This window comes from Syngnathoides biaculeatus, chromosome 2 (assembly GCF_019802595.1).
Source record: "Syngnathoides biaculeatus isolate LvHL_M chromosome 2, ASM1980259v1, whole genome shotgun sequence".
Lineage (NCBI taxonomy): Eukaryota > Metazoa > Chordata > Actinopteri > Syngnathiformes > Syngnathidae > Syngnathoides > Syngnathoides biaculeatus.
This window is the reverse complement of record NC_084641.1, coordinates 14,480,256-14,504,307: the sequence shown is the minus strand read 5'-3', so window position 1 is coordinate 14,504,307 and position 24,052 is coordinate 14,480,256. Positions and strand designations below refer to the sequence as shown.

The window sequence follows — 24,052 nt, the reverse complement described above, 5'->3', positions numbered from 1 at the left end:
CAAGTGACTTTCGTAATGCTTTTGGACACTGCCATTTGTGTATTTTAATATTTATTAAATTATATGCTATTCTGTGGCGACACAATGGTGCAGGCTTGGCCTCATAGTTCTAAGGACCGGTGTTAAATCCCGGCCCTGCCCTTGTGGCGATTGCCTGTTCTCCCCGTGCCTGTGTGGGGTTTCTCCGGGCACTCCGGTTTCCTCCCACACCCCCAAAACATGCATTGATTGGAGACTCTAAATTGCCCCAAAGTGTGATTGTGAGTGTGGCTGTTGTCTGTCTCCAGGTGCCCTGCGATTGGCTGACAAACAGTCCAGGGTGTACCCTGGGTCCTGCTTGATAACAGCTGGGATAGGCTCCTACAGTCCTGCGACCCTCGTGAGGATAAGCGGCTCAGAAAATGATTTTCTGTAAAGTCTCTTGCCCTGGGTATTGCTCGAAAGGATGAATCTGTCATGCGAAGAAGCCGCCCCCCCCCCCAAAACTATTAAATAGTGTTTTCATGAATTATGTGAAATCAATGTTACGTTTGACGGTCGCCCCACAACCCCCAAACAAAGCCAGGAAAGAGCACTCCACGTGACCTGAGGCCGGTCCTTTTCTCCTTGGTATCTGCTGCCCACTCGAGGCCGCAATTGGCACGGCGGGTTGCGTTCAAGGTGCTCATAGTTGGCTCGTTCGAAAAGCGGCCGAGCGATTGAAGCAAGATGGCTGTTGCCGTGACATATCCGAACTAAACACCGCGATACGTTTGACGGAATCGCATATCCACGACGGCGCCGCTCCTTACACTCGTGAGAAACCTTTCATGTTTTACTTTCTTTTTCCAAAACCAGTTCCGTCACGTTTTCCCATTGGCTAAAGTTGCTCATAAATGCGACTGGTTGCAAATGTCCTTTTCCCCATCAGGAAGAGGACATCCTCGCCAGCATCATGTCCGCGATGAGGGCTCCAGACGAAGCATCATCCCTTCAGCTATGCAGGTAGCTGAGAATGTTATGTTAGTTCTGTTTTTTTTTTTTTTTTTTTTAATAATGCGTTTTCTTCACTGTTGGACAGACGTGTGACACATGAACAACATCAACGCGGAACTCACGTATGCCGGCGTCCGTCCGTCGCGAGACTTTACGTCACACGCCGGCTTAATCTGCTTTATCTGTTTTACGGCCTTTACATTTCTATCCAGGCTTTGTTTTTTTTTTTTCCATTATTTTGTCACTATGTCGAAAATGTGAACAGGATGTGCTTTTGGATGACAAAGCATTTTTATTTCGATTTTAAGTCACGTGGACATAAAAATTATACATTAACCACGAACTGGATGGTGATACCATGCAGCAGGCTGGTGACGTTACGATTGAATGTGAAATTATATTCACGTCAAAAGCTGGAACCCAATTTGATGTATGAATCGGCTTTATTTCTCAGGAGCGTGTTGCGTTTTAGTACTCACGCTCACCGGCAGACAGCGCCCACGCATAACAGGTTTGCGCAACACGAGTCAAATGAGACGACGTATAAATTATTGTCCAACTTTATCTTGTGTTGGAGAACATATGTAATATGTCTCCGGGACATAACATGCATACTTTCATAATTTTAAAGAGTTACGAGGTGTCGTACATATTTACATACTGTATATATTTCTGGTGCAAGACAGTATAAAGTATAAAGTACGATGAAAGTATTATGACATTCAGCGGTGAATAGGAGAGGGCATTTACTCAAGTTACATTTTGGATACATTTTAGTTGCAAGAGGACTTTTGATGAAACGTACTTTTACGTTTACTACCGTATTTACATTTAATGAGAAATTGTACTTTTACTCCGTTACAAAAATGCAAATGCAGTTCGCTACTCTGTAATCTATTCCAGAGTTTTATTTTCGACTTCCGTGTCGGTGCCCTTGCTCCTATCCACTGTGAGCATTATGGGGACATAGGACTCAAATTCACCAATCAAACGACAAAAGAAAATGTCCGGGCCAATCAAATTGAGTCGTGACGTCCGCGTGTGACTAGTTTTGAAATTACTGACTACGAAAAAATAGGGCTTTAAAATGCAGAGACGTTTAGTCACTGGCCATCCGTGGATATTTTACCCTCATCCTAACTTGAGAAAACTTCTTGCGGTAAATTGACTTTACCATGATGTAGACTGGAATCCCCTTGGACCATGATGTTCGCAGATGATATTGTGATATGCGGTGAAAGCAGGGAGCAGGTGCAGAAACAATTCTAAAGATAGAGGCATGCACTGGAAAGGAGAGGAATGAAGATTAGCCAAAGTTAAACAGAGTATATGTGCGTGAATAAGAGGGGTGGAGGGGGGGGGGTGAAGCTCCTGGGAGAAGAGATAGTGAGGGTGGATGACTTCAAATACTTGGGATCAACAATCCAGAGCAAAAGAAAGTGTGGTAAAAAAGTGAAGAAACGGGTCCAAGCGGGATGGTGTGCTATGTGACCGAAGAGTCTCTGCCAGGATGAAGGGCAAAGTTTACAAAACAGTGGTGAGGCCGGCCATGACGTATGCATTAGAGAAGTTGGCTCTGAAGAAACAACAGGAAGCAGAACTGGAGGTGGCAGCAGTGAAGATGTTGAAGTTCTCACTTGGAGGTTGGATAAGATTAGAAATGAGCTCATTAGAGGGAAAACCAAAGTTGGATGTTTTGGAGGCAAAGTTCGATGGTTTGGACATGTCCAGAGGTGAGTGAGTGACTATATTGGTCGAAGGGTGTCAAGGATGGCAGGGAAAAGAGCGAGAGGAAGACCAAAGAGAAGGTTGATGGATGTTTTGAGGGAGGACATGAGGACAGTGGGTGGTAGAGAAGAAGATGCATGAGATGGCCTTAGATGGAAAAAGATGACACGCTGTGGCGACCCCTAATGCGTCAAGTTGAAAGGAAAAGAAGAAGAAAAAAATCTCCATTTTCTTTTGCCGCTTATCCTCACAAGGGTCGCGGGACTGTAGGAGCCTATCCCAGCTGTCAACGGGCAGGAGGCGGGATACACCCTGAACTGGTTGCCGGCCAATTGCAGGGCACATAGAGACAAACAGCCGCACTCACGATCACACCTAGGGGGAATTTAGAGTTTCCAATTAATGTTGCATGTTTTTGGGATGTGGGAGGAAAACGGAGTGCCCGGAGAAAACCCACGCATGCATGGGGTAGAACATGCAATCTTCACACAGGCGGGGCCGGGATTGAACCCGGGTCCTCAGAACTGTGAGGCCAATGGTTTACCAACTGAGCCACCATGCCGCCGTAATTTATATTACTGTACAAATGTTTTATATTTTGGATGAAGTGATATTGTTCAGCAATATCTGAATTTCCACATTCATATTTTTCCCCGTACAGAGTACTTTCTTACTCTTACTTAAGTCATTAATTATTTGGAGGACTACTTAGTTTTGCTGGAGTCATATTATTCTCAAGGAACAGTATTCTTACTTGAGTATAATATTCAGCTACTCTACCCACATCTGTTCACATTCTCAGTCTTATAAAAAGAAATGGCCTCAATTCAGGCACACTAGAATTATTAGAATTTTTTTTTAACTGAGCTTGTTTTTAGTGTTAACCATTTTAAAACTACAAGTTATATTCATGCTCCATGAACATCCATCCACCCACCCGTTTTCTAACAGCTTATCCTCACTACAGTCGTGGGCATGCTGTTCTATTTCGCTCCTGGCAAAAGACAGGGCATACCCTGAATTAGTATTTTTATCTATAAATGCAGGGCACGTACAGGGCAAAACAACCATTCGCATTCAGATTCACACCTACAGGCAATTTACAGCCTTCAATTCATCTACCAATTCATGTTTTGGGGATGTGGGAGGTAACTAGAGTACCAGGAGAAACCCCACACAGGCACAGGGAGAACATGCAAACCCTACCTACACAGGCGAGGCTGGAGTTGAACTGTGGTCCTCAAAACTGGAACTCGTCCGTCACTGTGCTACCACTCACATGAACCCCTTCATAAAATTTAGTCTTCAATGACCCCGAGAAAGGTTTTTGGAATGTGAGTGGATGCCGGCGTATCCGCAGAAAACCCAGCACTGGCAGAAAACGCGAACGGCACACACGAAGGCCTGAGCTGAGATTCTAACCTGGAACCTCAGACTTTAGAGCAGATCTGTTACCGGTATCATTGAGCTGAGATTCTAACCTGGAACCTCAGACTTTAGAGCAGATCTGTTACCGGTATCATTAATGAAGTCACCAAATAGTTTGTCATCTATGCCGACAGATTATCTTAATGCTGTACATGCCCGTGTGGTGATTCTCTCATGTTACTTCTTCCGTGAACACCCCCAGGCTAATTTAGCTTTTCCCTGACGTGCACAGTTCCCAGTTAAGATTTATTTTTCTTTATTTGTGCTAGAACAGTTCCATGACAGCTACTGTTAAACTACTTTCCTATTAGACAAATCTGTGGTACCATCTTGGAAAATCTGAGGGTATTTCACTGAAAAACAAACAAAACATGAATACAAAGAATATCATTGGTGCTTCTGATTACTGTTATGAATATAATTAAAAAAAATCTAAATACCCAAGTTATTTAAAGTGGATTTGACAAAAACAGCTCTCACAAGCGTTATTAGCTCCTTGACAGAAATAACCGAGGTTCCTCGAATTCCCTTGTCAGCCGCGGCACACAACACTGACTAACTGTTAGTCACAGTTCTTGTCGACTCTGTGTTTTATCGTTGCATCAACGGGCGTGTTCTAATCCAGTCTGACCAGTCGTGATGGCGACCGTAGCGACATCGCAGTCTCAAATCTCAGATGTGAGCGCAGAAGGCATCCAGAAGGCAAGTTAGTGGCTCGGTGGAAGACAAAGAGAGAGCGTGAAGGTCACTTTTGCAAGATGCGCTGCTTCAGGCCCCCAAGAAAGTTTGCACCCTACGAAGTGGACAAGACATCAAGCTTCAAATATGAGCTCTGCAGGTAGCTTGCAAAGTAATTTGTTTATGATGGTGTATTTGATTGCAGCGTGACCGTCATATCATACAAAGGAGCATATTTTAAAAGCAAAGTGACATACCATAGAAAGGTCAATGTTGTTACAAGCTGCTCGGTTCTTGACGCCGGCGCGTCGTTACTCCAAATTTGTTTCTGTGACTGTGAGTCATTTTGCTCTCAATCATTCATTAAAAACAAGGACCAGTCACTCAGATGGTAAAAATGACTCATTTGCCACCTTATGGTATCAAGATGTGGATTTTCTTGTTTTTTTATTGGCGGCTAGAAGGGCAGGACGTGTGGTTTGACATTTGGGATGGAGATGAGCCATAAATTGGAATCTGCTTCAAATGGGAACAAGTAATGAGAGAAACATGTAGACATTGAGCACAATTTAACCATTTCAAAGCCATTCAAATTACAATTCTGTGCCCTACCCTTTTTCATTTATTCCTACAACATTTTGATTACTTTCCTACTGATTTTTACTACAGTCTACTTACATTAAATACAAGTGCTGTGAAGATAATGATGCCATACATGTATATTATGTGTACTACGCAATGCACCACGTTAAATATGACATCAGGTATATTCACTGATAGCCTCCAACAATACTCGACTGACATTGTTTGATGTGTTTTTTGTATATCGTCGTCACATTCAGCTACTATATTTTGACTTTTTTTTTTAGGAAATCAACATTACATTCTTACCTGGTGTCCTCTTTAGCCTGCCACCCGTACTAATCGCATCTCTTCTTGCAGGATCATGCGCCCCGATGATGCCAACATTGTCGGTAACGTGCACGGTGGCAACATCCTGAAGATGATCGAGGAAGCCGGATGCATCATCAGCACGCGACACTGCAACACCCAGAGTGAGGTGAGAGGTCACAACCCTGTTGAGTTCACTAAACGTTGTCCTTTTTACTCCAGGAGAATGTAAACAGCACAAAAAGTATCGTCCTGTGATGTACACTATGTCGAAAATATGAGCATCTTGGCTTGGTTATTGCAAAGATCAGGAATTTCTGAAAGTGTGGTGGAATTAAAACTGTATGTGTAGTGCACAACTTTGGTCATTTTAAATGGAATTACATTGAATAAACTATGTTGGGCTACACTATGAGTAGATTCATAAAGCTCAATTTTTTTGAAGATGAGTTTCACTTGTGACTGGTAGGATGCATTTACGATATGCCATCTGCAGTCATGGCAGTCCTGTTTGCTGGGCCTATCGTGCATTGTGGGATTTTGTCCATTTCCTCCTCTGTATTCAAGTCTTTCAAAATATTTCCTGGGCGATCACAAAATTTGTTTGTGGGGATGGGGGTGCTGAGTCCAGGAGGCTTAAAAGCACACTCCATTCCCTCCTGGTCCGTCACATTCTGATATCATTCTTTCAGAATGCTGAAATGAAGAACGACCTTCACAGACATATTATATATATATATATATATATTTAAAAGTCCTCATTAAAACAGTTTATGATGCTGGATAGTATCATGGTGACAGGTGATGTAATAAATGAGTTAATCTCTGTACATCAAGCACAATTAATATACTGTACAGTACTGCACACAGGATTCTGTTAACTATAGTGACAAAACTTATAGTATCTTTAATCATGAATTAGACAACAAAATTACTTCATATTGTGGAAAGCTATGTTTAAAAAGATCATGTAGTGAGGACTCTAAACAAAAATGATCACAAAATACATCTTCAGACATTTTGTACCTCTCTAGTCTGATCAAGCAGACGTCAGCTCTTAACTATGCTTGATTTCCTTTTAGTGTGAGTCAATAGCGATGGCTCATGTACGATAACGATGTACCTGCAGGACCGCTGCTTGGCAGCTTTGGTACGGGTTGAGAAGACGGAGTTCTTGTACCCCTTGTTCATCGGGGAGGTGGCCCACGCTACGGCTGAGATCACGTACACCTCGGCGCACTCGCTGGAAGTCCAGGTCAAAGTCATGGGCGAGAACATCCTCACAGGTAACCTGTCAAGGGATCAAAGTTTGATGAGATTGTATCATTGACATGTAGTCCTTCGTGAAATTTGTTGACTTGCTATCGCTTGGCCAGTGTTAACCTTTTGCCTCATTCTCTGCCGCCTTCCCACTCCCCGCGTCCCTGCTGGAATACAAAGAATGACAGCCATTCATGTGTGAAGGCATTCACTGATGACAAGCACAATTCAAACATACGTGCATGGCCAAATTGGTCACAGCATCTGGTGTGTGTTGACATTTATTTAAATCTGTGTTTTATAGATTGTTTTTTAAATATGATGGACCACCAACCAGATCATTTTTTTCAAGGAAACAACAAACTGTACTACAATAACGATTGAATTAACAGGCATTTGAGACGGAAGACGACTGGTTCGCACATCCGCTTCCTAGTTCTGAGGACCAGGGTTCAAATCCTAGGCCCGCCTGTTGGCATGTTCTCCCCGTGTCTGCGTGGATTTCTTCGGGTACTTCGGTTCCCTCCCCTATCCCCAAAACATGCATTAATTGGAAACTCGAAATTGCCTGGAGGTGTGAATGTGAGTACAAATGCTTGTTTATTTGTAACCCGTGATTGGCTTTTGACCAGTTCAGTGTCTACCCCGCCTCCTGCCCGAAAATAGTTGGGCTGGGCTCCAGCACGCTTGCAACGCCAGTGAATATAACCCTAAAAAGTTGGACGAGGAACAGAGTAGGCCAAATAAGTACTGAAGTTTAGGGTGACACTTCTGCTGTTTGATCAGTAGAGAGCAGCACATAACACGCAAAATCTGGCATGAGGATTGTTTAAGCACAGAAAAGCGCTTCCACCCAGGCGCCACACCAGGCTTCCCTCTATATAATTTAGCAATTGATGAAATTGTAATGTATTTGTGAATCGTGTGATGATTTACAAGTCGTTGCAGTGTAAAGGTGCTGCAGCATCACAGCAACCTTTCTGGCTTACTTTCAATGATCCGAGGTGAGCATGAAGGGGGAACAAAATCAACAGCACGATGATAGACAGGCGCATTGATCAATGCCAGGACCGCAGACTGAAGGAAAGAATTGAGTGAGGACGGAAAAGGAGCGAAGGATGAAAGAAGTATGAAAAACAAAAGAGGTATCCCCTAGACAGCTGTTGCCCTAGCAACAGGCTTGTACTGGTTGGTTGGCTGGTTGCTGCGTTGGAAGCAGGTTGACAGACGCCCATCGGAGACAAGTGAAGGATGGCAGACAATCAGTACTTGCAGTCAACAGGTGCGTTTTAGAATCCATTCCTGCCCACCAAAGTACAATCTCTATACACCTGTGGTTTATTTGACTCCAAAATACAAAAGGATTGTTGTGAGAAGCCTCTTAAGTGCAATGACTACTATTTGTGAATATACAGTTTGTAGAGTGCAGTACATCTGATATTAAAGTTCCCCAGCCTTTATTGAGCCAAGGCAGGAAAGAAAGAAATGGCGTGGCAACCTTTTAAATAAAGGGACGTGGCTGGTGCCCCAGATGCGAGGCTTCAAGAGGCTGCAAGCTGTTTGGTGCTACTTCCAGATGACGTTTACTGCCAAACTAAACAAACTTCTTTGGGTTTCTGTATTATACTGCCCTCTGATGGCCAAGACATATATAACAGAGGGGGCAGCACAATTAATTAAGCTGAAGCATTAAAACATGATGCACACGTTTTTAAAGTCCTTTAAATTCAATTTAATTGTATTGAATAATTTTAATATTATACATAAGAAAAACATGAGGAAAACATGTTTTGAGTTTTTCAAAGGTCTAATCCACAGGACCTGTATTTTATTTGTCTATCATACAAATGTAGCTAAAATTCCATTAAAAAATATTTAAAAAATTCTCAACACAACAGAAATGAAATAAATTAGCATCAAACTCAGTCTCAAGATTTTTTTGGGAAATGTCACTTAGATTGGGCAAGTTCTGGAACTCCCTGGAATGAAACGTCACATCCGGACAAAATTTAGCCAGGGAGTGAAAAAGCTAGCAAAGATGGTGAGGAAGTGTGTTGTATACAGCTTTTCTGCGTCAAACACTGACGCAGTCATCTTACATGAATGGCCAAAACATGAACGGACAGGCAGGTTATGGACCAGGTTTTTGAAGACAAAGCATTGGACTTACAAATCAAAGTGGACAGTAATATGTTCCAAGCATTTCACGGAGGCCTGCTTTGAAAACCCGGTACAGCGTTCACTTGGCTTTGGTAGCAACTAAGTACGTACGTGTTCAATTTAGTATTGACAAGTATGTACCTCGTTTTAAATGTAAGTACAATACCGATACAGATATATATGTCAGCTAATATCCCTATCCATGTGATGTTTAGGAAGTGATGAAATTTGGACACTGTATGTTAGTGTACTGTTAACGCTGAGGTCTTCCTGAAATACGACTACCGCTGTGTGTGCTCTCAAGTGTTGGGTGCGTTATTTAAAATACAGGCTAAATGCATGTAAATAACGAGAAGAATGGCCTATAAACATGTGATCTTTAAACGCAAAACGATACCAAAGGTTTAGATTTTTGTTTTAAGCAGAATCAGTCTCTAGTACAACAACAACAAACGACTCATTGTTGTGTGCAAGCAGCATTTGATATTGAAACGTGTTTGAATTTGATTATTTCCTCAGCAAGGTGTACCGTAGATTTCTTGAGGCACCTACCAGTCTGTGTTTTGGGTGCAAAGGTCCACATCAACTTCAACAGGTCTCGCCGAATCCTGTCCTTGATTTGCATTCGTCAACTCAATTTCGAACATATATGGCTGAATTACACCTGTATGGGATGTTTTTCGAACACGGGAAAAATAAGAAAATTCCTCTTCTTCAGTTCCTTTCTCTTCCACAGAGCAATCCATAAAAACGTCTTCATCACTGCTGTCTATCTCCCCTACATCCCAGTCTTAGCGTGTATGATTGTTTAAATAGAAGCCATTGTCTTTACTGGGGTTGTCTAGATGTGACGTCACATGGAAGCAGCTTCTACAGGGCCTCAATTTGAAACAGCCATCGGAGGCATTACAGAGCAATGTGCACTCTGGCGCTAATTTATTTCAATTCTGTTGTGTTGAGAATTTTTTAAATATTTTTTTTACGTAAAGTTAACTACGTTTGTGTGATACATAAATAAAATATAGATCTTCTGGATTAAACCTTTAAATAATGATATGTGCATATTAAATGCTATTAGGCCAAAAATATGAAATGCTATTAGCCAAAAATGTCCACCCCGTCATTATGCAACCTGTCTGTAAAATATCTGCTTCCAGTTAATTTATGAAAAAGCATGAGAGAGTCACCAATATGAATTTGAAATGCTGTAGCATCTAATTACTACAAGAAATATGAAGTTCAGTAGAAAATCTAAACTTTTTGGGGTGAAAGACGCCTTATGCTAACTCAATTGCAATAATAATTGAAATAAAAAAGGAGATTCATTTCAGTGAAATTTTCAGTTTTACACGCAATGTGAGTATGTAAAGTGTTCAGACACCATTAAAATTTTCACTTTAATATTAATTTGGGAAAATTATTTTGTTTTGCTTGTTAATGTATACCCAGCACGATATATTGATGGGAAAAAATTTGACATTTATGCAGCTTCATTAAAAAACAAAAACTGAAATATCACACGGCCTTTGTATTCAAACCTTGTGCGCAGTATTTAGTTGAAACACCCTTCTGAGTTAAGATGGCCATGAGTCTTTTGGCCCCCAACCCCAGTCTGGTGGCCATCCAGGCCACCAAACGCGAGGTGTCCGGGTGGACAGGTCAGGAGGACGACCCGGACGCCAAGCACCAGGATCCCCACGGGGCGATTCGGGCGGATGACCTCGGTGAGGAACCAAACGGCGAAGCAGGAACCAGACCGAGGCAGGCAACTGCTCCGGATGACAACCTCCCACGCCGTGGTTGCAAGGCGACCGGGAGGCAGCCGTGGATTGGTCACCAACGAGGCCAGGTCATGAAGCGGCTGGGAGCCATCAGGAGCGAAGAGGATGATGGAGTGAAGGACCAGAGCAATGACCGCCACCATCACTATCATCACAGCCATCCCAAAGTCTCTCCAGCTCTGGGGTGGCTCAACAGAACTCCCCAGCTCCTGTCGCCGTCGAGACAGGGGTGTGCGACAGCCGCAGGCCGGTCTCCGCTGGTACTCCTAAAGAACGTGAAGCGGCTGGGGAACCGTCGGCACCTCCTGGACAGGAACGTGAAAAGGCGGCGGCAGCACCACCTCCTCCTGGACAGCAGCGTGAGAAGGCGGCGGCACCATCGCCACCTCCTGGATGGGAACGTATGGGCGTGCCCGTCGCTCTCGGAGCAGGAACGGGGAGCGAACATGGACCGGTCGCCGATGAAGCAGGAGCGTGGAGCGGCCGCGGGCCGGTCGCTACCGGTACTCCTGGGCACGGACGAGAAGCGGATGCGAAAACATCGCCACAGCCTGGACAGCAACGTGAGGCGGTGGCGGATCGGTCTCCACTCCCACTTGAGCTCTGCTCGGAACAGCCAAAACTTCGACGTGGGAATGGCGAGGAGGCGGATCCGTTTCTACAGCTATGTGGGAATGGCGAGGAGACTGATCCGTTTCCACGGCGACGTGAACGAGAGTAGGCAGAGAGTCAGTCGAAACTGACACGTGGGCGTGTCTCGGGAGCGGATCAGTTCCAACTGCCGCGTGAGCATGAGTCCGTAATGAGTCCGTCGAAACTGCGACATGGACGTGTCGAGGTCGCGGACCCGTTCCCACTACAACGTGCGCTTGGCGAGGTGGCGGGTCCGTTCCCACTGCGGCGTAAATCTGCGTCAGCAGCGAGTCCGTCGCAGTTGCGACGTCAGCATAGCTCGGCTGGTTCTTCAACCATTGCTGAACCTGGGCCGTGAGAGCCGCCAATTTGGCGCTCTGCCGCTCTATCTCCGCCCCCATTTCGCGGCAGAACACCTCGTGATTTGGCGGCTCCTCCTCCCTCTGGGCTGGAAGCTTCACCACCAGCTGCGGGTCTGCCGGTTTCACCGTTGCCGGCGAGGAGTGGGAGAACAGTGTCTTAGTTGCCGCGCAGCATGAGGCACAAAGGAGCGCCCGGCCGGGGCGTCTCCTCTGGCCCCCCCGCGGAGGTCCCGGGTAGATGGCCAAGCGGGTTCCCACAAACTGGTTGGTGTACTCGGACCTACCGGGCGAAGACGCTCGGGTGCTGGAAACGCGGGGAGGTGAAACAAACTGGCCGGAATTGAAGATCGGGCGAAGAGATTTGTAATGAAAATAATCGGAGTCATACTCAGGCAGCCGGTCATACAAGTCAAGGTCCTCGTCATAGTCCGAAAAGTCAGAGTCCAGAAGAATATGCGGTGCTGGACGGGTCGTGGTCGGGACGTATTCGTAGCTCGCCGGCAGAGCATATGACACGGAAGCGGAGGAGGTCATGGAGCCTACCCGGATCGGACAGGCTTGGTCCTCCGGCAGTTTGTCTACCAGATGCAAGGTAGAACAGGCGAAGGTCGGTACACACGGGTTGACGATCAGGGATACGAGAGTGCTGGAACGGGACATGAACCTCAACGATCTGGCGGAGGACCAGTCGTCATCGGGGTCCTATATATACAGGGGATAATCAGCCCGCATGAGGCGCAGGTGTTGTGCCTCCCAATTAGCGCGAGGATCATGGCAGGATCATGACACTTCTCCCCCGATTGCTCAGTTTGGTTGGATGGCCATGTTTAGGAAGGCGTTCTGGTCTTCCCAAACATCTTCCAATTAAAGTTTATGGAGCCCACCGTACTCTTAGGCACCTTACATACAGCAAAATTATTATTATTATTTTTTTTATTTTGCAACCTTGGCCAGATCACTGCTTGTCATAATTCTGTCTCTCAACTCTTCAGGCAGTTCCTTTGATGTCTTGAGTCTCATTTGCTCTGACATGCACTGGGAGCTGTAAGGTCTTCTAGACAGGGGCTGCCTTTCCTCATCAAGTCCAGTCATTATAATCAAACACAGCTTGACTCCAATGAGGTTGTTGAACCATCTCAAGGATCATCAGAAGAAATGGTCAGCAGCCAAGTTAAATATGAGTGTCAAAGCAAAGGGTCTGAATACTTTTTTGTAGGTTTATCAGTTTCACGATAAGTTTGATGGCATGTTGTCTTATCATTGCCATGGCAGTCTGAAAATAGTTGTGTTCTATGATATTGGTGGGCTAGCTGTGTGTTTGCACCATAGCATGATTAAAAACAAAAATCTCCACAGGTGGTCCTTGGCTCTTGGACAATTCTTTTGATTATTCTTTGCATTCCTCTCAAAAATCCTGCAAGAACTACCTGATTGAGGAGAATTTATGGTGGTATGATTGCCTTTGCACTTTCATATTATGTTCCCAACCATTGCCAGTAGAGTGTTCAGAAGCTTAGATATGCACCAGTAACCAATGCCATCGTTATGTTTTGCAATGGTCTAGAGACCGCTCTCTGCTCATACCCCTCCTTAGATGTGTCTTGACTCACGACTTTTTGTAGGATTGAACCACCTGATATTCATTTGCAATGACCAGCGGTTGGATTCCTTTTTGATTATTGATAGATTTTAGGTGTTTAGGCTTTCAATGCCTTTTTGTGAAGTGTGCATGCATATGGCATACTGTACATATCTGAATCTGTGCTTGTATCAGTGTTTGGCCCTTTAAAAGGTTCCTTCGGGGCGGAGGGGGAAGAGAAGATAACGGGAGCAGACATTATTTGCTTCTGTCATGTCAGCTTAGCATCAGGACCCACACACTGTGGTCCAGTCACACATGGATTCCAAGTGGGTGTACCTGAACTTGTCTCATATACACACATGCTCTGTGTAGCATTTATGTGTGTGTACTGAGTACATACATAGTGTACATAGACAAAGCCATGCTCCTATAATCTTTTGCACCCACACACCATAAATGCAGAGATTTGGGTTCTCTCAAAAACAGGTCTTACCCCATGAAGGAGGACCTTTCAAATTCCCGTCTCTATGTTGACAGGAACTGCTTCACTGTATAGTCTCGTTTTGTTGTTATTGGCTAGTTAGCTTGAATGCAAATCGAACTGCCTGCATACTAATATGCATTACTGTGGGGTGTTTTTGGTTTCATGGATTTATGTGTTTTTCGTGTGTGTTGGTGGAGGAGGAAGGCATCCTGGTTCCACAGTCAGTCAGGCAGCATCTCATCAGGCAGGCCTCAGTCACGGCCCCCGAGGGGGAGCCTGCCTACTGTGGGTACAAGCCGTGATGATTGTCCCCACTGTGCACAACGGCTCATATGCACTCTACACAGATGCGCACACGTGCACAGATTTGATAATGCCCATGTACAGTAATGGTGTGTAGTCTGTAAAACCACAGTGCCACAATGCGTTACACAATAATATAACAAATGTAGTCTTGACATGCATTCACATAATGTGAGTACACAAACACACAAATTGGTAATAATGCTTGATTCACATGCACACTCAGGCACACATTTGCATAAACACAGTATACACAAATCGTGCCCCCCATGTGCAGCGCATACGGATGCATAGACACAGCTGAGAGCAATGCATTATGGGTGAGGCTTAAAATAAGCATGACATGATGGGTCGTTCAACTGCACACTTGGAATGTTAGCCTTATGAGCCTACAAAGGCACATTTGCCAAACTCATTGTATGCTTTAATATAATCATGCATTTCATGCCGTGGCAGGTATGAAAATTGAACACTTTATAGTTCACTGAAATAATGTCAAAAACTTCTGACTTGATGTAATTTTGTCGCACCAGGCCAGAGGGTGCCTCAGTTAAAAGTAATTTAGCCTTGACACAGCGCAATGGACAAATCGAATCTTGATCCATTAGCCTGGAACACACTGTACAGAACATAGAAGAGGTGAAACAATTTTTCATGTGCCCAAATGGCTCGAAAGTGTCTGTGTAAGAGACAAAGCAGAGAACAGAAGGGTGACGAGTTACAGAAGGCAGTAACTTACAATTCCACAACTGCATGAAATCACAAAAGTGCGTGACGTGGAGAAACCAAGGGAGGGGATGCTTTTGGAGAAGGGGAGAGCAGCAACATCGCAGCGTAAAGAGCATAGTGACTCCTGCTATTAGCTATTTAAACAATGGGGTAGAAAAAAAAATTGGACCATGTCAACACCTGTCCGAAATTGTGACTAATGCCTTTAAATTGGATTAATGGTGATTGAATTATGTAGAAACAGCATTGGAGGGACTTATCTGCATAAAGGCAATAATTACAGTCCTCTAATGACTTCCACCAAGCACAAGCAGGATGTAATGCTTTCATGAGTGCGTCTGGATTAATGCACTGGCTTATACCAGTTGAAGCATGGGGCCCCATCTATGCTGCAGTGCCCCCACATGGCCATCATACCAAATTAAATCAAGAATTAGACAGTAATGCAATCATTAGATTTAGGTTTAAGTTGATGAATAAACTTCAATCAGTGACCCACAAATAAAATTACAATACCCAGGCTAGTCTCAAAATTAGAAACACTGGTAATTATATTCAATATAAGTGCAAGAGAGTTGTTTAGGCACAGGAATATTTAAAAATAAACCCCTTTCTACAATTTTGAGCAGAGATTAGAGCAGAAACAAAGGCGTAATTTTTTTGGTTAATGGTAAACTCCTTCTCTACAAGGACATAGTATTACTAAGGCACACATCCAGAAAGGGGAGTTTGTTTGTCCAGCTTCAACGAAATAGCATTGCTAGCAATACTAAGCTAGTGTCACGTCCCATCGGAGCGGGAGTAGGATCCAAATGCAGGACTCGGACGATGCAAGGTAGTTCAAGGAGAAACGTTTATTATATGCCGAGGTCGGGGATCGAGGAGGCAGTCCGGGGCAGCAGCGGTAGTCGGGACGTCGGGCGAAGAGAGCAGGTGAGCGGGCAGGCAGGAGTCGGTACACAGGAGAATGATCAAGGCAGGCAGAAGTATCAAAGGAGTCAGGCTTACTAGGGTGGTCCACCAAGCACAAGCAGGATGTAATGCTTTCATGAGTGTGTCGGTACACACAGGTTTGATCAGGGATACCGGAGCACACGAACGGGACATGAAGGTCAACGAACTGGCGCCCATCAGTCGTCATCGGGGTGATATAAATACACAGACTAATCAGCCCGCATGAGACGCCGGTGTGCGCCTCAATCAGCGCACCCGCGCGGGCACCCACGCGGGCACCCGCACAGCTCGTGCTGGAGCGGCAGGATCATGACAGCTAGCATGAGCACTGTAAACCAGCTAAGGCTAGCCACAGCTGCCATGTTGATGTCACGACCGTTTCGAAATAGTGTTACTACAACATTAAATTTATCAGTTAATTTTTTGGGGGGAAAATACACTCAATCAAAAGAGGAGACAAACATACTTGTTAAGCAGAAATGTTGCTAATTCTGGATGACTTCTGAATCCTCTCAGATGCTGGATTTCTCTTTGCTCTGCTTGCTTTGCCCTATTGTTAGCAAATGTGTTTACTTTTTTTCTGAGACAGTCAGCAAAGCTCCTGAAGCCGAGCTGACAGGTCAGCACGATGAGGCTGCGGAGGCGTGCCAGTGACCAGAGGAAGCCATTTTTTGGTCTAGCATGATTGTTTACCAATGCAAAAAACAGGGCCCCTAAAGGCATTCTTTCATAAGATGGGTGGACAAGAATCCCATCAATCTTGTTTGGGATGAACTACAACAAAGATTGTGAGGAACGTGTTTCTGGATCAATTCCAAGATGTAGAATATTAATTTCAGTGTGCATGAAGCGTAACCTTAATGAAGCTATCTATGATGCTGCTTCAGTGTACACACGAGGATTGCAGTTGAAAGAAAGACATGGTCAGACATTGACATTGTCGTCATTCAGTTCGGAGGGAGTTGAAATTGAAAACCAGCTACCTGATTACGTTCTAGTAAAAAGGTCGTCTGGGAAGGGTTCTCAACAGCCACCTCATTCCCCCTTCGCTTCCTCCTCATCCTGACTCCATCCTAAACACAGTTCACTTCCAAGGTCAGCAGTGACTAATGATAGACCAGATCCCGTAGTGTTGGTAGAGTAAAGGATATGTAAATATGGCTCTGTTTCTCCCGTGGGTAACTTCCTGGTTACAGACAAGGGATGGAGCCAATGAAAGGAGGAGGATAAAAGTGTGGTTGTCATGCCAACGCTGCCCGCCTGTCAGGGCAGTTCTAACTGATGTAAGATGCAAATGATACTCCCTAAGGGAAGTCTACTTTCAGCCTGCTATGGCTATGTATTGTCACAATGCACTCACCTTATGTAAAATTAGCCCATTTTCATTTTTGTTATATCTCGTTATCTGTTAGCAGGAGAACTTGTAACATTTTTTAAATTTTTGTCAGGTAAATACAAATGTCTTCTCTCAAAATGAGGCTCCAGTACGTGCTGTGGCCATGAGTAAGCCTTGTGCGTTCCTCTTGTCCGTGTGCCCAAATGCACCAAAATAGCCTCCAGTTCTCACAGTTAGCGAATTAAGTGACAGTGTTGGTAGAATACAGCAGATATCACCATGACAACCGCTCTGCCTGATTGCTAAGAGCTTCTTGGTAAGACAAGGGAGATGAAATGTTCCATCCATTCATTTTCTTTGCCGCTTATCCTCATGAGTGTCTCGAGGTGTGCTGGAGCCTATCCCAGCTGTCAACGGGCAGGAGGCGGTTGTACACCCTGAACTGGTTGCCAGCCAATCACAGGGCACACACATAGAGACAAACAGCCACACTCACAATCACACGTAGGGGCAATTTAGAGTGTCCAATTAATGTTACATGTTTTTGGGATGTGGGAGGAAACCCACACAGGGACGGGGAGAACATACAAATTCCACACAGGCTGGTCCGGGATTGAACCTGGGACCTCAGAACTGTGAGGCCAACGCTTTACCAGCTGATCCACCGTGCTGCCATGAAATGTTCCATCCTCTGAAAATATTAACTAAAACTGGATCTATGCAGAGATATGAGCTTGTGTTAATTTTAAATTAAATTTGGCAAGAGGACTGTTTGTAGTAGTAGTTTAGCAAAAGACTACAAAAAATTGTGCCCCCCCCTTCTGGAATTTCTCCAAGACAACTGATTGCTGATGGCATCTTCCAGAAGTAAATGATTGTCACCCTTACTTTTGGGAAATTTATGTAAAGGTAAGCAGTTTTCCAGCTGCTAGCAAGATTTGAATATAGCCTTATTTCACTAATTCAGAACCAGCTTTATTGGTCATGTGTGTAAAAAACACACAAGGAATTTGTCTCTGGTAGTTGGTGCTCACTTAGTACGACATATGTTGAGTACGAAGAACAAACAAACTAACAAGAACCAAGAACCTGCTTTGCAAATGTCATACCAATATTAATCTACACCAGTTTCTGTTTTTTTTCTAATTCTCATCCTTTTCAGTACTCCACTCATGCAAGTGGTTTTACATTTTATCTGCATGTCCATGAGTTGGTGTTTGATCACATTCGAGCACGAGGTGTCAAACTTGTTTTTGTCGCGGGCCACTTTGTAGAAACAGTTTCCTTCAGAGGGCAGTAATGACATTGCCTCATCGTAGTATAAAAAAAATGCAAAAAACCTGATGATCAGAATGAAAAGATAATAATGTGTTGAAATATTGCGTTACTGTATAAATGGGAAATTGGTTTTTAAAAATGCTTCTTTTTTATATTTAAAAAATATTTGATAACTGTGATAACTCCTATATTAAATCTACCTGAACTCAGCAGTCTGTTATGCGCAGTTCTCAAGCCACAGTACATTCTTGAAAGTTCAGACTTTCTTCATTTGTGTCATAGCAAGAGTTTGTTAATTTGTTCCAGTCAGCGCTCTACATGTTGCAGCTGCCAAAAGATTTCCATTGCTGCTAATCAGTGATTGCATCGGTGTCCCGCATCCTTTTCCCGCACTTTCAAAATGTACTGGAAGCAGAACCCTACCTGAGTCTTTGTGACATTTTCCAAGGGTAGGAGACTTTGACCTTTTCTCTTTGCCCGCAGGTGCCAAAAAGCTGGTCAACAGGGCCGTACTGTGGTATGTACCCTGCTCTCTGCAGAATGTCGACAAGATCATGGAGGTGCCGCCTATCAAGGTACGTGAAAAATGTCTGCTGCGCTGACCTTAATCAAACAGAATTTAGCATTTTTCAAGCTCTTGTCACAGAAAGAGACCATCTGATAAAGTAGTAGGTTGGCAGCCCGGTGAAGTGCTCATTTTACTCATCTTGCCTTGAATGCCATTTTGAGAAGTCTTAGCTAATTGGACTCCCTACAGTAGTGGACAGTAGGGCTTTTGTACACCAATGCAATGCTTATGCTCCAACTGTACATTTAAAATATGTCCTGTGTATATCTGTAATATATTTTATCTGAGTACTCAGAAACTAGTCTCTCACTCACATTCAGCTGGGATATACTCTATTTTACCCACAATCCAAGTAATAAGTCTTCTTCTTTTCCTTTCGGCTTGACGCATTAGGGGTCGCCACGGCGTGTCATCTTTTTCCATCTAAGGCCATCTCATGCATCTTCTTCTCTACCACCCACTGTCCTCATGTCCTCCCTCACAACATCTATCAACCTTCTCTTTGGTCTTCCTCTCGCTGTTTTGCCTGGCAGCTTCATCCTCGGCACCCTTCAACCAATATAGTCATTCTCTCACTTCTGGACATGTCCAAACCATCGAACCTTGTCTCCAAAATATCCAATTTTGGCTGTCCCTCTAATGAGTTCCTTTCTAATCCTATCCAACCTGCCCACTCCGAGCGAGAACCTCAACATCTTCATTGCTGCCACCTCCAGTTCTGCTTCCTGTTGTCTCTTCAGTGCCACCGTCTCTAATCCGAACATCATGGCCGGCCTCACCACTGTTTTATAAACTTTGCCCTTCATCCTAGCGGAGACTCTTGTCACATAGAACACCAGACACCTTCCGTCAGCTGTTCCAACCTGTTTGGACCTGTTTCTTCACTTCCTTACCAGACTCACCATTGCTCTGGATTGTTGACCCCAAATATTTGAAGTCGTCCACCCTCGCTATCTCTTCTCCCTGGAGCTTCCCTCTCATTCACGCACATATACTCTGTTTAACTTTGGCTAATCTTCATTCCTCTCCTTTCCAGTGCATGCCTCCGCCTTTCTAATTGTTCCTCCACCTACTCCCTGCTTTCACTGCATGCGACAATATCTGCGAACATCATGATCCAAGGGGATTCCAGTCTAACCTCACTTGTCAGCCTATCCATTACCACAGCGAACAGGAAGGGGCTCAGAGCAATCCAAGTGATACGTGGTAAAGAAAATAGATGGATTGAGTGCTTAAAGGCAAACATGTTAACGGAGTGCTGTGAAAAAAAAACATCAATCCCTCCCATTGCTGCTCGAAATCACAAAACAGTCGGTTAATGTACAAGAAGTTCCGTCTCTTGTCAAGATAGCAAGTAGCGCAAAGCAAAGATCATTCTCAGAAATATTAGACCACCTACTTGACCACTTTCGTATCTTAACACCATCTCGAGAGTAAGGGATAGGTTGTCATTTCATATCTGAAGGACATATGGAAAAAGCTTCCAATTCTGAAAATGGAGTGAAGCGAAAAGATCAGGTGGTAACAAATTTTACATTATGTGTAGTTTGACGCAGAACAAGAGGAAGAGGGTCGGAAGCGCTACGAGGCTCAGAAGACGGCGAGGCTGAAAACCAAAGAAGTGGTTGATGATGTAGTGCCACCGCCAACCAACCCAGGTAAGAAATTCACTTACTGTAGAAGGAACGTACTGTATTTACATCCAAGAAGAAAGTATGTACAATTAACTGTTCCTTCAATGTCATCATGGTCATTCAAACAGAGGATGCGCCAAAATGTTACAGCATTGTGTCTTGGTGTGTTGTCATCAGCACATGCGCAGTTTTGCTTGTTGCAGCAACATGGGGAAAAATGTACACGTGGAATGTATTGTTCTTTTGCATTGCAGAAAAATACACAGTTGGCTTCAGCCAGTCCAATCTGATCCATCTGGTGGGTCCCTCTGACTGCACACTACACGATTACGTTCACGGAGGTGAGTTCACGAGCTTGCCTCAGTGGTTGCAAACTGACTGCTATAGGCCTGTATGTAAATAGATGCTAGCTAGCTAAAAAGCATTGAATGACTAAAATGTGATAGAAATCCAGCAGCGATGTGTTTGTGTGAATTGGTTAGCCATGTTGGTGGATGACTTAGTTTGCTGACAGGATTGCGCAATAACCACATGACCAATTGTAACTTTATAGAGAGGTGACACAAGATTCAAATGAAGGACCTGTAAAATGTTGTTTTAGATAAAGGTAAAGGTTGAGGGATTTATTTCAACTTCATGCTTTTGCAGTCTGCTTATACCAGAGTATGGTTGGGGCAGTGACCCACCAGATCCAACAAATACAACTCTGGTGGGAAAAAAACCCCAAAACTAGCGGCAGTTGTCATCTTCTTTGCATTGCACATTACGGTCAACTATGTGACCAGAGTAGAACAGTGTCATGTAGCACTTTATACTTTTCAAACAAGTTTTAGTATATTGCACCCTCAGCAATATGTTTTAATCACCTATAGTTTACACTTGAGTTACCTTGTGATTTATTGGTCCAGATTCTTTTCTGACGCTTTTACAGTCATTCCCGAAAGAGGGCTTAATGCTTTATATTTATTGCATAGTTGTTTCCACACCTTGTTGCTTTTGCACTCAGAGTTGCTTGGGCTCCTTGAAAATGCTGACACACAACCGTGACTGATGCCTTTTGAGATGGCAGTATTTTAGTCAGTCGGGACTTGGTGAATTTAACACCTAAGATGTGCTTACTCGGTCTGGTTTGGAGCTTAATTTATGGATTGACAGTCCCTTTGGAGATCAATAAAGTTATTGCCGCAATTAAACATTTGGAAGCTATAGCACCAATCTACAAAATGTCATGCAGGATGTATTTTTGTCACCTATTTACTCTCACGTTGATATGCAGACAGCAGAAGCAGCGCTTTTGACATTCCATACTTGATATACAAGCTCTCTTTTCAACACACACTGTACCAGCAGTACATCCACTGCAGTTAAATATTAATGGTGGGATTGGTTCACAAACCCCAGAATATGCGTTTGTTACTTTTTCTACAGTTTGCTCCTCACTCTCAAAAGTAAGCAACAGCAAGCAATACAGGAGGAAGTAGCATCTCTGTGATTGGGTTTGAACAATGCAGCAGACAGAACCCACGGTCTCATGGTGATGTGTGGATGCCCCCTTAAGGGGAGGATGAAGCCGAGACTCCCACAGAAGAGAAGAGACAAAAGGGAGTTGGGATGACTCACAAAGGATGTTGAAGAGGGATTATTAAATGAATGGAAAAGGACAAAAAACAATGACTGTCTAAATCAGTTAGATTTGTTTATTTTTGTGATTCTTATGATTGTCCTGCACAGAGGATAATACAGTGGGTACGGAAAGTATTCACACCCCCTTAGACATTTTACTTTAACTTGCAGCCATTTGCTCAAATCATTTAAGTCCTCAATGTACATTGTACATGGAGCACCCATACTGACAGAAAAAAAACCCAGAATTGTTGCAGTTTTTGCTATTTTCTAAAAAAGAAAAAATGATCTATCACACAGCCATAAGTATTCAGACCGTTTACTTTAACACTCTTATATTTAACGTGGGTGCTATCCATTTCTTTGTGATCATCCTTGAGATGGTTCTACACCTTCATTGGAGTTCAGCTGTGTTTGGTTATACTGCTTGGACATGATATAAGATCTTATAGCTCACACCGCATGTTTGAGCAAATGAGATTCATGAGCTCCAAGGAACAGCCTGAAGAGCTCAGACAGAATTATGGCAAGGAACAGATCTGGCCAAGGTTACAAAAAGTTCTGCTGCACTTAATGTTCCTAAGAGCACAGTAGCCACCGTAACCCTTAAATGGAAATGTTTGGGACGACCAGAACCCTTCCCAGAGTTGGCCATCCACCCAAACTAAGCAATCGAGAGAAGAAGAGAGCCAGAGCGCTGGCTTAAACCCAAGTGAGAAACGTAAAACAGACCTGAAAATGGCTGTCCACCCACAGTTACTATCCAATCCGACAGAACTGGAGAGGATCCCCAAATCTAGGTGTGAAAAACGTGTTGCATCATCCCCCCACCAAAAAAAAACTCATAGCTGTATTAGCTCAAAAGGGTGTTTCAACTAAATACTGAGGAAAAGTGTGATATTGTCAAGATATTTTACAACTTGTTCCCTCATTCCACTCAAGTGAGTGGCCAAGATACTTGACTAGAAGAAGAAAGCATTTCGTTTTGCTGCTCTAACACTTTCCAGTCCTCTGGAAGGACTCTTTGCAAGATTTTTTTAGCATGTCTGTAGGAATTTTTGTCCATTTTCGAGATCACTAATGTTGAATCCAAAAGAGATCCTGGCTCACCATCATCGTTCTAGTTCAAGTTTTTTTTGTTTTTTTTTTTTTTTTTTTTTTTTAAATGGAGTTGAGGTCAAGGTCCTCTACGCCAAACCAATTCAAGTTTTCCTATGATCTTGCAATGTGCACTGAATTGCTTTGGAGGTGTTTCCAAACAGCTCTCCTCACTGTCTATTGTGTATTGCTTTGGTTCTGGTGGTATTCCTGCCAATGTCATGAGTGTAAAGAGGGCATGACAACACCAAGAGAGATGTGAGCAAGACGAGCAGGAGAGAGCGCATGGAGGGCAGGGACAGATAAATGTTGCACATGTCACGCTTGGCTTTTTAATTTGGAGTTCTTGCTGAGACATCTGTCCAATTAAGACTCAAACGGAACAAGCATTCCCCCCCGCACTATCTTTATACATGCAATTTCTCATTAGGGCAATGTTTCCCGTTGCTCGCTGCTGCTGCTTGCACTACACTTATTTTGTTTACATAAGCAAGAGTCAGGTCAGGCAACCTCCCTTTTTCTCCTCTTCTGCTCTCACCCTCTCTATCTTGAGAGAATTGACTTCTA

At 43.8% G+C, this 24,052-nt stretch overlaps 1 protein-coding gene across 3 annotated transcripts in view; it reads left to right on the top strand.

The window, feature by feature from the left end:
* The first annotated feature begins 636 nt into the window (after positions 1-636).
* The window catches only part of acot7 (acyl-CoA thioesterase 7), a 47,371-nt gene continuing 23,955 nt past the window's right edge, over positions 637-24,052 (top strand). The window contains exons 1-8 of one of the 3 annotated variants that reach the window (XM_061835291.1): positions 637-795; positions 911-984; positions 4,757-4,969; positions 5,752-5,869; positions 6,830-6,986; positions 19,046-19,137; positions 20,677-20,788; positions 21,019-21,105. In XM_061835291.1, the coding sequence (XP_061691275.1) occupies positions 935-984; positions 4,757-4,969; positions 5,752-5,869; positions 6,830-6,986; positions 19,046-19,137; positions 20,677-20,788; positions 21,019-21,105 (829 nt within the window). In that variant the 5' untranslated portion in view covers positions 637-795; positions 911-934. Of the gene's footprint in view, positions 796-910; positions 985-1,207; positions 1,487-4,756; positions 4,970-5,751; positions 5,870-6,829; positions 6,987-19,045; positions 19,138-20,676; positions 20,789-21,018; positions 21,106-24,052 lie in introns of those variants that run through there. The other 2 variants (XM_061835299.1, XM_061835282.1) reach the window with 2 other exon arrangements.